The 15,956-nt window shown below is 36.0% G+C and overlaps 2 protein-coding genes across 3 annotated transcripts in view; one reads left to right on the top strand and one right to left on the bottom strand.

Annotated features, from left to right (window-relative positions):
• Nucleotides 1-592: 592 nt before the first annotated feature.
• On the bottom strand, nucleotides 593-9,490 carry LOC122079759 (transcription factor ILR3-like). 2 transcript variants are annotated; one of them, XM_042646468.1, is made up of 6 exons: nucleotides 9,115-9,490; nucleotides 8,848-8,913; nucleotides 8,382-8,444; nucleotides 2,303-2,380; nucleotides 1,989-2,151; nucleotides 593-1,086 (listed from the first exon to the last, which is right to left on the bottom strand). In XM_042646468.1, the coding sequence occupies exons 1-6, from the start codon at nucleotides 9,219-9,221 to the stop codon at nucleotides 811-813; spliced, it is 753 nt and encodes a 250-aa protein (XP_042502402.1). In that variant the 5' UTR covers nucleotides 9,222-9,490; the 3' UTR covers nucleotides 593-810. The 2 variants fall into 2 exon arrangements, with proteins under 2 accessions (XP_042502402.1, XP_042502403.1); XM_042646469.1 differs by lacking the exon at nucleotides 8,382-8,444 and having other exon boundaries at nucleotides 9,115-9,487.
• Nucleotides 9,491-14,300: 4,810 nt separating this feature from the next.
• LOC122077779 (galactose mutarotase-like) overlaps nucleotides 14,301-15,956 on the top strand; it is a 3,120-nt gene continuing 1,464 nt past the window's right edge. Inside the window, exons 1-4 of the mRNA XM_042643650.1 lie at nucleotides 14,301-14,589; nucleotides 14,815-14,864; nucleotides 15,206-15,329; nucleotides 15,418-15,525. Coding sequence (XP_042499584.1) covers nucleotides 14,388-14,589; nucleotides 14,815-14,864; nucleotides 15,206-15,329; nucleotides 15,418-15,525 — 484 coding nt within the window. The 5' untranslated portion in view covers nucleotides 14,301-14,387. The remainder of the gene's footprint in view (nucleotides 14,590-14,814; nucleotides 14,865-15,205; nucleotides 15,330-15,417; nucleotides 15,526-15,956) is intronic.

The following is a 15,956-nucleotide window of genomic DNA, read 5'->3' as shown; positions in this document are numbered from 1 at the left end:
AGGAGGCAGCAATTGGGCTTACCAGAGAATAAGAAGGGACCATAATTCAGGAAAATTACAAGAAAAAATTGCAAGTCGCCAGTCGGGTTGAGTGAACTAACAAAGAGGTTTTCCGATCTGACCGACCTGTACTTATATCTGTTAACCCCCTCTCCCTCCCTATCTCCTCTGATTTCGTAATTTTTCTGGGCAAGAGAACACTACCCAGCTAGCCCAGGTACGTGCTAAAATGCGGACAAATGAGGGCACATGGGAGCATTGTCAGCACGGGGTAGCATGGTGCCATGGTCAAAGAACGTTACCTGTGCCAGCTCCCCGCACCTGAAGAGTAAATATACAATTTCATGAATATGTTCTTTTTTTTCTCTTTCACAAATGCTCCTCTAAATGGATCAGTTCCCGTATGTGTAAGGCTTCATGTACGGTCTTGGGAAATTGTTGATGTACCTTGGCCAGTCATACCATCACCCCGCCCATGGAGGAGGACACCACCCTGTTATTTGATCAATCCCACCCCCCAAGTCCCCCATATGCAAATATACTTCCTTGTCATTTACAGAAGAGAGAGAGAGAGAGAGCACAAAAAACACAATGGCACCAGAACTACAGAATGTCTCTCATAATATGTTTTTGCAGTGTACCAGTGTCTCACAGTTTCAGCAATGGCATTAGAATATTTATCCGGGACGGAAAAAACATGATAGCAACAAGATGTTGGCCACCAAGTTCCATTAAGGGGGGAGGGGGGAGGAGGGAATCCATAAGAACAAAAAAAGGAGGAAAAATTGGGTTTTAATACCCATTGATTCATCAGGCAACAGGAGGTCGTAATTTGTGGTCTTGTGAAGTGTCCACAACAGCAGGAGGCATCCACTGCCACATGGCTGCACCAGGAAATCCAGGGAAGGGGGCTGCTGTCTTGTTTGAGGCAGCTTGACTCTGTGCAGCAAATGCAGCTGCAGAAAATGCCATAGGGTGTGGCATGAATCCAACTGGTGGTAGACTCATTGCTTTAACCTTCTCCTCTAATTTCTCCTTCTCTGCCTTCAGATTTATCTTTTCATTCCTGAGTTCATTTTTCTCCACCTGTGGATGTCAAAGTGAATATCAATGTCTGAATCAATGGAAGCTTTCACAAATCCAGATGAGCTTTGATCTAGGTATCCACTAGCTATTAGCTAGGCTGGAGATTACATTACATATGATGGAAATGAAAATATTCAATCCTTGAAAGATGCCGATACCTAATGACCTTCCTTCTTTTAGACTATTGAGATGCCCTTCATAGAATAGTTTATTGGGTTTACTCGGAGGAAGGATAAAATGAAGGGCGTAATGTTCAAAACTACGAAGGCTGCTGCTATCTCAGCTATACACTATATAGAGAACCCAATGACAAGTATAAACTATTACACGCAACTTACAAATCAAGGAATTTGTTGGTTTCTGAATTGAGGTAGCCAACCAGAGTGGGAAATGGTGCAGTTACATGAGTAAACTGAAGAGAACTACGTTAGAATGGTCTTCCTTAGAAACATATATTACAGAAGATACGCTACAAATGGAGAGGAATGGTGGAACGTAAAACACCTAGCCAACTTAAGTATTCGGGACAAAGCTTAGTTGAGCTGAATCAGATTTAAGACCATTATCAACTACTTACAGAGAGATTGATACTGCACATTTCTACTTACTAGGGCATTCCTTCTTTTTTCCCTTCCCTTTCCTTTTTATTTTGAGTTTTAATTTCAGGTGGTAATTTAAGGAAATTTTAAATTTAATGTTCTAAGCATAGTTGGAAAAGAGCTAGGTGACCCAAGGCGTTGGAAGGGGTCAAAAAATAAGGTGACACCAACAAAGCGCCTATCCGAAAAAAGGAGCCTGTACGCCTAGGCAACGCTTTGACAACTATGATTCTTAGATACTTTCATATCTTTAAAAATAAATAAATAAAAGAGTAAAGAGAATCATAGAAGAGACAGAAACACCTTAAGATCCTTAATCGTCTCCTGAAGCTTTTCATTTGCCTCTTTCAGCTGCTGTGCTTTGGTCCTAAGCTGTACCAGAGCACGAGAGGCATCACTTAAAATAGTAGCTTTATCAGTCTTAGGAGGTCTGCCAGGCTCAAGAACAGTACCCAATTCCAAAAACCTAAGATTGGTTCATGATAAATAATGCAAACATCAAAGAAAAAAATTAGAGGTAAACTAAGGGGGAAAAAAGTAGCAAAGAGTTTTCTGCTATCGAACTTAAAACACAAGTTTGAATATGGGAAACAGTTAGGATAAAGAGAAATGCATGCCTGTCATTCAATCTGTCCCTCCTCATTTTCTCCCGAGATGCTTTAGACCTAAGTCCTGTGCATGATTCATCCCTCATTCTGCAAATTTTATGCATGTAAGGACTAATACTTAAGAAACAAAACTTGGACGAAATTCAAAATATAGCACTTTTTGGTGCAAATCTTTCACATCCAATGAATCAACTGATCTTTTAATCATAAAATAAGAATATTGAGCATACGTAAAGAAGTCTAGGATCCTTCATGTTAACCATCAAAGCTATCAATATTTTGAATGAAAGAAATTGGAACAATGGTGGGGCCTCCATCCTTCATGTTAACCATATGTTGATATAGTGCAGGTTGAAAATCTTCTTGTAAAACATATTCCGATAATAGTTAGATTTGAGGGTCATGGGGCCGATTAAGCAAAGCATATCTCCTACTTCTCATGTTCACATAAAGCACGACCTACATATGTAGAAGGTTTCTTTAAAATAGCAGAAAGACCACAAGAATTTTTTTTTAAATAGCAAAATGAGAACGAGAAAGGAGAGACAAGAGAGAGCATACTATATGTAGTGTCATGAAGATCTAGGATGCTTTCCACCACCTAGGGATCAGCTTCTACACACTTAGAGGAGAGGATATGATGAGCCCTTAATACTCTAATCATCACTTGTATCAAAGGGTCAATATGTTCATCGTCCTGCTTGCTGCAGATCAGAATATCAAGACTACCAGAAATTTATAAATGAAAGGGTGTAATTCCTGAGTCATAACTCGCATGAAAGCGCTGGGTGCTTTTGTAAGGCCAGAATAAATCTTCTATTTTGGCTGGTCTCGGTAATTTTCTTCTGCGGTACTGCAAGTATCTTCCTATCATTGCCTTATGGCTTCTTGTCTGTAGCCTTAAGAGATCTCTTCCGCATCCGCTCCTTTTGTCAATATCTTGATAGGATTGAATTTAATGGGCCTTCCTTTGAACTTGAAAATGCATAGATTATTGATCCTTCAACGATCACATAATTAACATATATCCATGGAATTCCCCGCAAAAGATCTATGAGCTTCATCGAGGTCAAATCACATAAAACTTCTTCTTCATATCGTGAAGCTTCAGTGGAATCATACAGCTTTGATTTACTTCTAAGTTGTTTCCATTAAGGAGTGAGACTTTGTAGGGCTCTTATCGGTAACTTGGCCCAATCAATGAGGGCCTCAGTTAACACATTGATGCTACTTCCACTGTCCACAATGAATGCAGCTGTTTTAGTTCCACTCGCCATGCATGTGTAGGAGATGCAATGATGCATACAATCTTCACCTTTGGTTTCATCCACTAGAATCCTTATCACCATGTCAAGTTGTCAACTCCATTGGTATCCTCTTCTTCATTATCATCTTCATATTTCATTCTTCATCTGGAGGATGGCCATCAAATTCTTTAGCTGAATTATCATCTTCTTCACTAATAATAGGATATGCATCGGTCTTCCACTTCATAGGAAGAAACTTGGCTGTTTGTCCAATCTTGTGACAGTAATAGCATTCAATGACATTGCTAATGTTCATAGATGTTTTTCCCTGCCTTTGATAATGCTCGAAGGTATTCCTTTGTTAGTACCAGCAGTAGATACTTTCCAATACCCTCGTCTTGAGAAACAAACCTCCTAAAGGGCTGCTTTAAGTTCTCCTCGGCTCATAGTGCTTTCTGCAAGCAATCTTAAATGTCATAGAGGTTGTGAACATTAATCTTCCTTCGAATATCAAATTCAGACCTAATTTGAAGCAAGAAATCAGATGCATCTCATTCTCATTAAGTCCAGCATGGGAGCTAAGAGCATCAAAAAGTTCCATTTAATCAGCCACAAATAAGTTAGTTGCCTTGCCGCAAGGTGTTGAACTTATCATGTAGTATGGCATTGAATGTCTCTCAGAGATACTTGATCTTCAGTTCTTCCGATCTCCTCCAGCATAGTAGGCTCAGAGTGGCGAACACATAGGTGTTGTTTGTGACTTTTCCACCACTCTTTGGCATGACTGATAAGCTTGGCCCAAGCAAATTTCAGTTTCCTTTCTTAAGCCAGATCATACTAATGAAAATAGTCATTGACAGAGACAATCATTAAGCACCTGAGGGTCTAGGTTCCATTCTATTCATTAACGTCAAGTTTGGGTTTCTTCAAATTATCCACCCTCCTATTGTAATTACCCGGCTCAACAATAGTTTGTATGGCATCTTGCAAGGATATCTATTGAGGTGGTGGTCTATAAGTTGCTTGACCCAGTATTCTAAAGTTGTCAGCAAGGATTAAAGTATTGGTATCGGTAGCCGTATCGGTCGGCCAAAATTAAAATACGTATCGGAGGATATCATATCGTATCGGAGATACACTAAGATACGCTAAAGATACACACATAAATGGATAAGAAACATTTTTTTAAACACTTTTGCATAAAGAATTTGTTAAAAAAATCTATTGATAACATGTATTATGCATAAACACTAAATTGAAAGTATCAAATTAAGAATTCAAGGTTTGTAATTGTCCTATAAATGTAAAATCCTTGTTCCCAACCTTGATTTCCACTTTAGTTAGAGAGAAATATGGCTGACAGCAACTTTGGAACAAAAACCCCTCAAAAAATCGTGTTTTTCTGAAAAATTATCCATCTTGGCCATTATATGACCGTAGTGCACTATATCGGTACATACCGATACTCATTGATACGTACCGTTACTCACCGATACTCACCGATACGTACTGATCGATATATTTCGATACTCACCGATATTTACCGATACATACCGAAACGTACATTTCACATCAATTTTATATTTTTCATAGAGTCGTATCAAGGCATATCATATTTATCGATGTGTATCGGTGGTGCATTGATGCATATCGGTATGTATTGTAGGATATATATCGATACGAAAGGATTTTAAAAATTCCATGTATCGTATCGGTGTGTATCGTATCGGTCGGCTAAATTGAAGATACGAATCGGAGGGATCGTATTGGTATTGGAGATACTTTAAACCATGGTTGTCGGTGGCTGATTGTTCATATTCATCTTCCCTTAGAGCTTCAAGAGTAGCTTCCTTTGTTGCTTCAGAACATAAACATCTTCTGATAGTTTTCGAACCATCTCAAACAGTTAGTTAATGGAGTTTTGAAGATTTTCAATATCATTATTTCCATCACCTCCAAATACCTACATTAGTGGTTATAGTCTGATACCAAATAATGCAATGCAAATGTAGTTCCAAACATAGAAACTATAACTGATTATCAGAACCAGCTCACCAACACTTAAAGGAGAAAATAACTCGAAGCAAAGAGAACAGACAGGTAGGATTTCCTAGTCAAGTTGTCTTCTCTAATAGCTGAACGAGCCTCTCAAATATCGCTGAAAGCTAGCAGGAAATACTTCACAGAACAAGGGTGCCGCAGGTACTGGACATAAGGAATAAGCTGACCTGTTTACTAAAAGAATAAAGTAGAATATGATAGAGATAGAGCAGACCAAGAATCCACATAACCCCCTTGGAATCCACCAATTATAGCCTGAGAAATCCACTAGGAATTTTCAGAAAATCTAAATTGTGTAACATCTCAAATCGCTGGTGGGGGCTCTGTATGCCATTACGCCTATTCATAAATGTGACAAATCAGAAAAGTAAAAGCAGAACCTGTGAGAAGATAGAAAGAAAGAGTGAAAGAAGACGAAGAGGAAAAAGTCTAAGAGGAGAAACCCATCTCACAGTTAGACTAGTGATATAACCGTGAGCTCTACCATTATAATAATAATAATAACAAACATAACAGAGAAAATTACAATAAAGGTCATTAAGTACAAAATATGACCAAAGTACACCAGCCGGCTTAATAACCCACAGCCGACTTTAATAATATAAACAATAGCATGACTAAACATCACCATGACTATTTAACTGTCACCATAGTTTCCAAACATCATCACCACTTAATTTCAATAATAAAAATTGGAAAGGACTGGAAAGAACCAATATAGGGCAGGAATTGGAATGACTTCGACCATATCCAGGACTGAAACTGAAAAAAGTTAAAATACAACTCTAAAGCTATTGAACTGCTTTAATTGGCATCCTAATCCATCTAGGAGTCTAACACACAATTAAAATATAAGCTGGAGTCGAATAACTCCTAATCCAGAAAAGAAACCTGTAACTAGAATACTATAGGTAAGGAACAAAAACAAAGATGGGAGATCTCAATATAGAGAAAAGAGAATAAGAGAAATCATGGGGAGGAGAGAGAAAACAATAAATTGGTAACAACCAAATAATTCAAATCAAATCAATACATCCATCAAAATTCGTGTAGGATTAAAACCCTTTTGGTAAAAGACTAACTAAAAAGAGATTAGGACTCTTAAACCAAATAACCAATTGTCATTTCAACTTTCAAGTTAGCCAAACAAAAAATAACTAAAACTGACCAAATACTTGCTATAGAAGACTCCAAATAAACATAAACTACCAACAATAACACATAAAATTTCACTTAACTAAAAATGACTCTTTCTAGACTAAACTAGCGTACTTCACAGCACAAGGGACCCACACCCTTTGTTTATATACTTAATCCTGTGTATGGAATTAAGACCCTAATATTAGGCTTATAAAAAGGCCCATTACATTAATAATCTAAAAATAAAAAGCCAAGGCCCATAGAAACCATCCATGGGCCAAAATAAAGTCTTCCGAGAACTAATTGGACAATCTTATCAGCTTCAGATCCCTTTGAGCTCCTTGAACACTGATCTCCAAAAAAATCAAGTTTAAAACCTTTCACTTTGTTTGTCCTCTTGACCTTGGTACTCAGCGTTAAGAAAGAAACCTTGTTATAATGCAGATAATCCATAGCTCCATTTGCACTCCCGTAGAACATCAAATAACTACTTCACAGACTTTAGATAATGTTTACAAGATAAGGACAGCCTACCAGCGACTTCAAAGCTTCAGTAGACAATAGAAGAAGCAAGTAATAAACCAAACCGGTCAGTTACAAATCAGGGTAAGATAGCTCGGGAAAAAGCCTCTTAGAATGCTAGAAAAAACAGATAGGAAGTTCTTCACCTCATGTAAAAATTTCATAAGAGCATTTGTGGCAAAGCCATCCACCACAGAATAACAAGCTATTCAAGGTAAAATAAATTTCTGATGGGCAAGGGGAAAATAAACATTCTCCCTATAGAATACCATAGCAATAGGGTATGACATGAGAACATATAAATTCTTCAAAATTACTTCAATGAGAGTGATCCATATCATGAAGAAAGACCACCATCCTGGTAAATAGGACATGTTCACGAAATGCAGTACCACATCCTAATCAGTCAGTCATCGATCAAGTGACTCGCTGCATAAAGTGATAGATGACATAATTTAATGGTTTTGCAAAAACACTACTTTCAATTTAATTCTATAATATATTAAGTAAACAGCTTCAAGATTACTGTTTATACCAGACATAACACAGAAGTGATCAATTAGAAAAAATAAAGTGCCAGAAATATATTATACAGGTAACTAGTTCCCAAGAAGTCTGCAAGAAGGAATATAAAACCATTGATCTCATAACACAGCAGAGATCAATTAGAAAAATTGAGCTGCCAGAATATATTATACAGGTAACTAGTTCCCAAGAATTCTGCAAGAAGGAATCTAAAATCATTGATCTCTTAAATAACTAAAAGCGAAATACGATGTCATCACTCATCATACATTCATACCCAATACCAATAGCCTTGAATTTCAAAATGTCAAAAGCTTACACGAAAATTGTAAAAATACCTATACAATAATACCAAAGAGCTGTTGTTCAATTACACATGAGACGAAGATGACTTTGACCAAAAATCTCTAAAGAAGTAATTTTCAGGAGTAGGTTGTGTACCATCCAAAGAAGCAAAATTTTGAGGTAAAAAAAAAAACACACCAAACATCTTCAAGTGCGACAATGAGCAGCAATCCAAAGCAGAAGAATTTAGGCCGTGGGTTCCCATTATAGTCTTTTTCGGAGTGTACTAGCAGATCCCAGATTCTATCCTAATCCAAAGCCTCAAATCCTTGGGCTTCTTTCTTGAATTCAAACCCCATTTCAGTACTTGACTGCACAAAAGACTAGCAAATCAGGAGACGTAATCATGCCAAAACAAGCTGGAAAACTACACCGCATGCTAGCACCCACTTGGGTGGAGTAAATTTAAGCTGTTGCTCACTTGATTTGTAACCTAGATAGCTGAGCTGATCTACGACCACAAAGAGTAGCAACTTCTTCCTTCCCTTTCCCCTTTTTCCTCTTATTAAATGTAATGACAGGAACTGAACTGACTAGCAGCATAAGCCAATGAACCATGATTCCACTCACCCAAAACTGAACATAAATTTTGTGCAAATTTTGAAAAATAAGCTACCCCACTTATTGATTAGAACACTAGAATGAAAGTAAAACTCAGAATAATTAAACAAAAAGAACAGCTGGACAGGGTTAATGGGTACAGAACATATTCACCTTTTCCTGGAGTTGGTGTTCTCGATACCTCCACCAAAATCTCCGTATCCATCCGCAATCTCCACACTGCCTCAATCATTAGCAAAATCAATCAAAGGTTATGAATTCGACAACTATTTTAAAAATTGCAATATACTATTTTGTGCAGTAACAAGCATTCGCAAGTAATTACAGAAGACAACACAATATTTTACCAAAAGAAAAACAAAAAAATTGGGGAAAATCTTTTCTTGGAGTTGATAGATATATAATGAGGTCGAATTGTACCCGACATTGGGAAGATCGTTAAAACCGTCAAGAGCCCAATTGAATTCTGCGTCAGAACCTCCAACATTGTTAACCCAATCGTAATTAGACACCGAATTGGACCCCATTTTCGCCCAAATTTGGGAAAAAGGGGCCCTTTAATCCCTAGAACAAGCAATCTCTTATAAAGGTCTAATAAAGAACGAAGGCAAAGAGATTTGCAGGAATTGCAGGAATCTGTGCATCAATGAACCCTGACAATCAAGAACTCTCAGGGACTTAACACAGGCTAAGGCTTTTCAAGGCATGAAGAAGAGAAGAGAATCCTGTGAACATGAGAGAGAGAGAGAGAGAGAGAGAGAGTTTAAACGGTCTGTGTAGTCTCAATGGGTAGCGCCAAAACAAAGGTGAAAAAAACAGAAAAGGAAAAAGCTCTTTATTTATTGACGACTGAAGCAGATAGCGCCACGTTATCTAACTACTCATAAAAAGAAAGGGTAAAACCGTAAATTGATTAACCCAACACTTTGGTTTGTACGAGTCGACTCGACAACTCAATTAACTCGGCTTTTTTTTTAGTTGACTCGTGTCATTGATGAGGACAATGGGGGATAAAAACAGAGATTTTATAATCATAAGCTTGAGAAAAGAGAACCAAATTATGGTCAAACAATCTTATTAATTTTTTTTTTTGGGGGGGTGGTGGGGGTTTTAAGGAACCAACAATTATTAGCAAAAAAAAACGTATGGTGTTGAAAATAATATAACTCAGACAACTAAGAAATGGATATCCTGAAAAAGAATAAGACTCAAATTAGGGGCGAAAGATACATTATATCTTGAATAGGATCGAGTTTTTCTAAGATCACAATGAATGGGCATCAATTCACTGTGGCCCATCAACACTTTACAATAGAAAGGAGATATAGAGGGAGAGAGGAGGGTCACATCAAGACCCTCTCTTCCTTCACCGGGCGATGAAAGAAAATTTTATCCTCTTAAATAACATTGACAACCTCAGTAAGAGGATTAGAACACTAATCAAAGTGTTATGATCAATGTTTCTACTGTTTCTCTAAATCTGGTGAGCCGAACACAAAAAAGGGTTGCTTCCCTTGGGCCAAAAAAGGGAATCAAACATGTAGCTAAGGCTAGGCTATGTTTGTGGACAGACTCTGCTCAAATGGAATTGTGGCTACAGTCTGATCAAACTAATAACTGGCCCTATGCTATGTTTGCCTTACTATCAGATGTTCATCTACTTTTTAAATCTTTTCAATTTGTAATTATTTAGAAAATTAGTACATTACATGTAAGACTAGCCTATAGTTTTGCAACTTTAGTCAGGTCTTCTAAGCTATTTGGTAGCCAGATAGAAAACATTAGGGTTGGTGCATGTACTAAGACTGGGTTACTGATGACATTACTCTGGCTCAATTTGAGGGTGGACCTTAACGCAATAGTAAGGTTACTTTATTGCAATCTAATGGTTGAGGATTGGAGTCAAGAAATAAAGATAATGATAAAGAGACCATCTTATCCCTTGGATGATTGTGCACCTCCTCCAATTGGTCCTGCACTAGTGCAATGACCATGTGATCAATTAGCAACCCCAGCCCTAAAAGGAAAAAATCTATGTTCTTGTTCAATTTGTCACTCGTGTAATTTGAAGAAATTAATAAAAATGGAAGGGTTTTTATTTTGTAGTGATATCCACTTGCCTATTTGTCTGTTGGGCAAGAGATCTCCGTCTCATCAGATGACCCTTGTATTAACATGGAATCAATGAGAGTACACACAAAACAACGGCAAATACATAAACATGTATGAGATTCTAAACTCATTAGGGGTGGGTTGATAATTTCATGCACTTCAATAAGTGACCGTAGGCACCACGTGACTAACAACTTTTTTTGGGGTCGGATCATTTGCTTAAAAATTGACTTGAAAATAAAAGGAGAAACAGCTTGTGTGGCCAAGGGTTTGCATCTTTCAAAAGGCACAGATAAGACAGCAATAATAGAAATGCGGATATGAAACAAGGCAATGAATGGTGTATGTTTGTTTTGAATGCCAAGAACATACTATTGAGTCCCAAGAATTTCTAAAGTTTATTGGACTATAACAAGTGAAGGTGATGAGACTTGGGGAGAGGGGATCTCTCTCTCTCTCTCTCTCTCCTCACCTTTGGTTCACACAACTTCACATGGGTAGGTCCATGCAATATTGTTAAAACGAATCGAACCTCAAAATCATAGACTGACTTTTACTAATAGAATCGTGAATCATAAGATCAAATTCAATTTTTCAAACAGATTGTTTGAAAAAAAAAATAAGAAAGAAAAAGAAAGTTACATAGTCGTGTGGTTCCTGTGCTAAAATACAGGGATGTACAAAATTATTCTCATCTCTCCCATTGATGTTGTTGCCCTATGGTGTTCTCATTGGCCTCGTGCCGATGCAAGGGTCACGAGACCAAACATCAATCTCTTGCCTTAAAGAAACGAGAAAAAACATGAATTGAGTCAGAAATAATGAAATCAACAGTAAGCCATTATTTCAATATATGCACTATATCATATAATCCATGTAATGTCAAATAAATGACTATGTGCCCACTATATCATATAATCCATGTAATGTCAAATAAATGACTATGTGCCCATACCATGGTAAGATTAATAATACAATGCCATTTTTGGAATGGGAAAAAAAAATCTCCCAACCATAAATTTTTTTTTTTTTGGCGAATCGAAATAACTCATTCAACTCAAAGTAGCCAAGAAATACTTCTGATGACTTGAAGAGTTTACAAGAGACAAGTATTGGGGTTGGGGTTGGGGTTGGGGTTGGGGTTGGGAGAAATCACACTTAAAAGAGACACAACCTAACAACTCCAGAGCTAAGCAAATGAGTATAAAAATTTACAAGATCTAGAAATGAACTCGAAACTTATAGAAGAAAATGAAAGAACTAAATCTAAAATATCCTCAATGATAAAGGAAGTAGCAGTCAACCGCACTGTCAAATTTTTTTAAAGCAAATGCAACCAAAGCACAATCAGAAGAAATTACGTTGAAGAAAGTCTAAAGAGGCCTTACACTCAATATGACTCTAAGTTTTTATTTATTTATTTTTTATTTTATTTTATTTTATTTTTTGTTGAAGGAAAAAATGGTGCTCTATGGTAGTGATCATAGCCCCAGGACAAGCCCCCATACGGCAAGCAACGCTTCCGTAAATTAGTGTTATATTATTAGCATCTAGTTGATTGCCTAAGATGGAAGATGTAGTACAAGTGTCGTATGAAGAGGCCTTAAACTCGGAACACTTTTATAGTCATGAGCAAGCAACCTTCTCAATCGGGGAAGTCATTCAACAAGCCATAGGCTAGTGGTTCTTCTATGGTATCATTATGGTGAATCATCAGGATTCTCCACTTCAGCATGGCTTCGACAGACCTCTTGTGATGCTGAAGGCTATCATTCAATGTGTTACATGTAAAGGGTAGGGACATATCACTGCTTATTGTCCCAACCATTAGGTAGCTTATACGATAAGGACTCATCTATACCTTTTGTCCTAGAAGAGTAGCTGACTCTTGAGACAATTAATGTGAAGGAAGAGCATGAGCTTGGTGAGGTTGATGGCATATTGATAGTAATGGGAAACAACAACCTTTTATATTATTTGTCCAGTTTTGATCACTTACAAGGTACTTGAGAATGAAAATTGGCCAAACCTGTGTGAAATGCAATGATCAATTATGTAAATTGGTGATTGATGGGGGTAGTTGCGCTAATGTCATCTTTGGAGAAATAATTCATAAACTTGGATTGCTGAAAAAAAAAGTTGTATGGGTGAACAACACCAATCTCAAAGTCATTAATAAGTGTTAGTTTGCTCACATATTTTATTTGTGAGTTCATGAATACCATACAATATGAAATTAATCTCAAGAAAGCAAATTAATACTGATGTCTTATCTTGGTTGGACCAAAATGACCTCTTTAGAGACTTAAGATGAGACTGAAGTCACTGAACTAGCCCAATTGGGTTTTCTGGATAAAGGGGTCTGGTAATTGACATAAGATGTAATCTTCTATTTCATTTCATTATATTTGAGTAGGTTGATTAGTAGGAATTATTTTAAGTTTTTATATTTAAGGTGTTGAAGATTGTTTAGTTTCCATTTTGGTTAGGTTTAGATTATTAGGTAAGGGTGTTTTTCTTTATATTGATGTTATAATAATAGAATGGAGTTAGGGACATGATGAGAGATATATTAGGAGGAAAAAGAGTAGATTCCAATCTAATGCTCTCTCTCATTCCATCCAACTGACGTTGAGGTGTATGATAATGAAAGAGGAGAGAGAGAGAGAGAGAGGTAATTGTGTGAATTGAAGGAGAAATTTGGATATATATTAAGAAACTAATCTTCTAATTTTCCTATATTATCTCAATTATTCTCTTTCTTTGCAGGTATCTACTCATTTCACGTCTCTATTCCCTACTATGGATATTTTATATTTTTATATATAGGAAACTAATCTTCCTAAATTATTTTTACCAAAAATAAAATCTTCCTAAATTATCTCCAACTTTCTCTTCCCAAATTATCTTTTCCCGACCCTCTAAAACCCATCTACCAAAAAAAGTAAACAAATAAATAAAATAAAATCTCACGTCATTCACTTTTTTGGCCTCTCTATATTACTGATTTTTTTTTTTTTTTTGAAACTTTCTCTATATTATTGATTAATAAAGCTTCTTTCATTTTTTTTTAAAATCCAGTAAATACTGTAAATATCCATTCATTCTTATCGAGATATATCTCCCACTAATCAGTTCTCCATAATTTTCCAGCCTCTACTTCCATTCTAACAAACATGTTCCTTTTGGTTAGAAAGAAAGAAAGAATGATAGAGAAATGGTGAATATGGGTAGAGAGAAATGTTCTAAATAGTGGATAAGATTTAAAATTATGGGTAGTTTACCAATATATATATATATATATATATAATAATTATTATTATGGGTAGAGAGAGAGATGTTCTAAATAGTGGATAAGATTTAGAATTAGAATTAAATTAGGAAAAAGAAAATACAAAGGGTAGTTAATAATTAGCTATATATCCTGTTGAAACACATATCTTATCTGACCTTAAATTCATATATATCGTGTGTTAATATCTATATATATATATATATATATTTACACCTCCTGATCTATTAGAAAAACTCTATTCCTTCTTTTCTTTTCTTTCCCCTTCTCCTTCTCTCTTTCTCCTCCAATGGCTAAGACTTCTCTTATTTTTTGTTTTGTTTGTGTTGCTTTGGCACTGATAAGCTTCTCTACTGCTTCTGATATTGATTTTTCTAAATCAAGAAAGCCACCAATTGTCAAGTTTTATGAGATCAAAAAGGGAGATTTCTCAGTGAAGTTCACCAACTGGGGTGCCACCATTGTCTCAGTTTTTCTCCCTGACAGAGAAGGTATGCTCCACACTTATAAAATCTTTTGTTCATGTCTCAGGTGTTGAAACATTCACCACTCTATCCTAGGGTTCACAATCCTTATAGGGTTTTAGTATGTTTTTCAAAATTCCATTTTGATGCCGTGTGCATCTGAACTTGCCGCGATCAATGGTTTATATCAAAATTTTCAATTACTTTTTATTTATTTATTTCATTTAGTTATTTTCCTCTTCTGTTATGCAGGGACGTTGGCTGATGTTGTTCTTGGTTATGATAAGATCTCATCATACACGGTGAGAGAAATGAGAAATCTTAGAATCATTATTCCTTCTCTTTTTAGCATTATTTCCAATTTTCTAATGACCAAACCAGCCAAAGGGGGAATTTGTAGCATTGCTAGCTGTAAGATATATTTTATGATAATGGTTTTTGGAATTTTGAATGCTAATCATGATAATTTTTCTTTATTAACAATTAATTTATAATTTAGTTTTATTTTATTTTATTTAAGATTAAATTAATCTATTCTTTTGATTCTTCTTATCCTGATATATTTCTAAATATTTTTTTATAATATTTTTCTCTTTGGGTACTAAGATTTCTTCTTAATATTCTGAATGAATCTCCATTGCAGAATGACACAACATACTTTGGTGCCACAGTAGGAAGAGTTGCTAACAGGATTGGTGGGGCCAAATTTACCCTGGATGGAAAAACATATAAATTATTTGCCAATGATGGAAATAACTCACTCCATGGTAATATTTTATTCAAAAGACATTTCATTATATAGATAATTCTTAATTTTAAGTTTTTATTAACTATTTACATCTAAATAATTTTTAGGTGGTCATAGAGGATTTGGTGATGTGATTTGGACTGTGAAGAAGTACAAGCCAGAGAGTCACCACCCTTATATCACGTTCAGCTATCACAGTTTTGATGGCGAACAAGGTTAGTACTGTTTTTCTTTTTGACCATCGCTCTTGATTTGAACTATAGAGTATAGACCATATGGGATTGGAGGGTACAGCAAGTTGGAGAGGATTAGGTTCAAAATTTTCTTCCACGACACAAGAAGGTTCACCACATCATCCTAAAGTTCACGAACCCTTAGAGGGTATTAGTATATTTCCAAAAATACCCTCCTATGTGCATGAAGCCCCGCGATATAAATTGAGAACTAATATTGATTATTTAAAGCTGAAAAGAGACCACCATATTAAGTTTCAAACACCTTTATCATAATTCATGATATGACATCTGGTGTCAATTATGGTTGTATGATGTAGTTAGCCTCTTTTTTTTTTTTTTTTTTTTTTTTTTTTTTTTTTTTAAATTAATAAAAGACAGTACGTATATATTTTATCCTAGAGTAAGATATT

Source organism: Macadamia integrifolia, chromosome 5 (assembly GCF_013358625.1).
Source record: "Macadamia integrifolia cultivar HAES 741 chromosome 5, SCU_Mint_v3, whole genome shotgun sequence".
Lineage (NCBI taxonomy): Eukaryota > Viridiplantae > Streptophyta > Magnoliopsida > Proteales > Proteaceae > Macadamia > Macadamia integrifolia.
Note: the sequence above shows the minus strand (reverse complement) of the source record. Positions and strands in the feature narration are given on the sequence as shown.

Bases quoted from the DNA above. Each gene is read 5' to 3' on its own strand.
- LOC122079759 (XM_042646468.1), bottom strand. From the start codon at position 9,221: ATGGGGTCCAATTCGGTGTCTAATTACGATTGGGTTAACAATGTTGGA. The intron at 8,914-9,114 runs GTACAATTCGAC...TGATTGAGGCAG, and splicing joins AACGATCTTCCCAATGTCGG to TGTGGAGATTGCGGATGGAT. The intron at 2,152-2,302 runs GCATGCATTTCT...AACCAATCTTAG, and splicing joins AGGGACAGATTGAATGACAG to GTTTTTGGAATTGGGTACTG.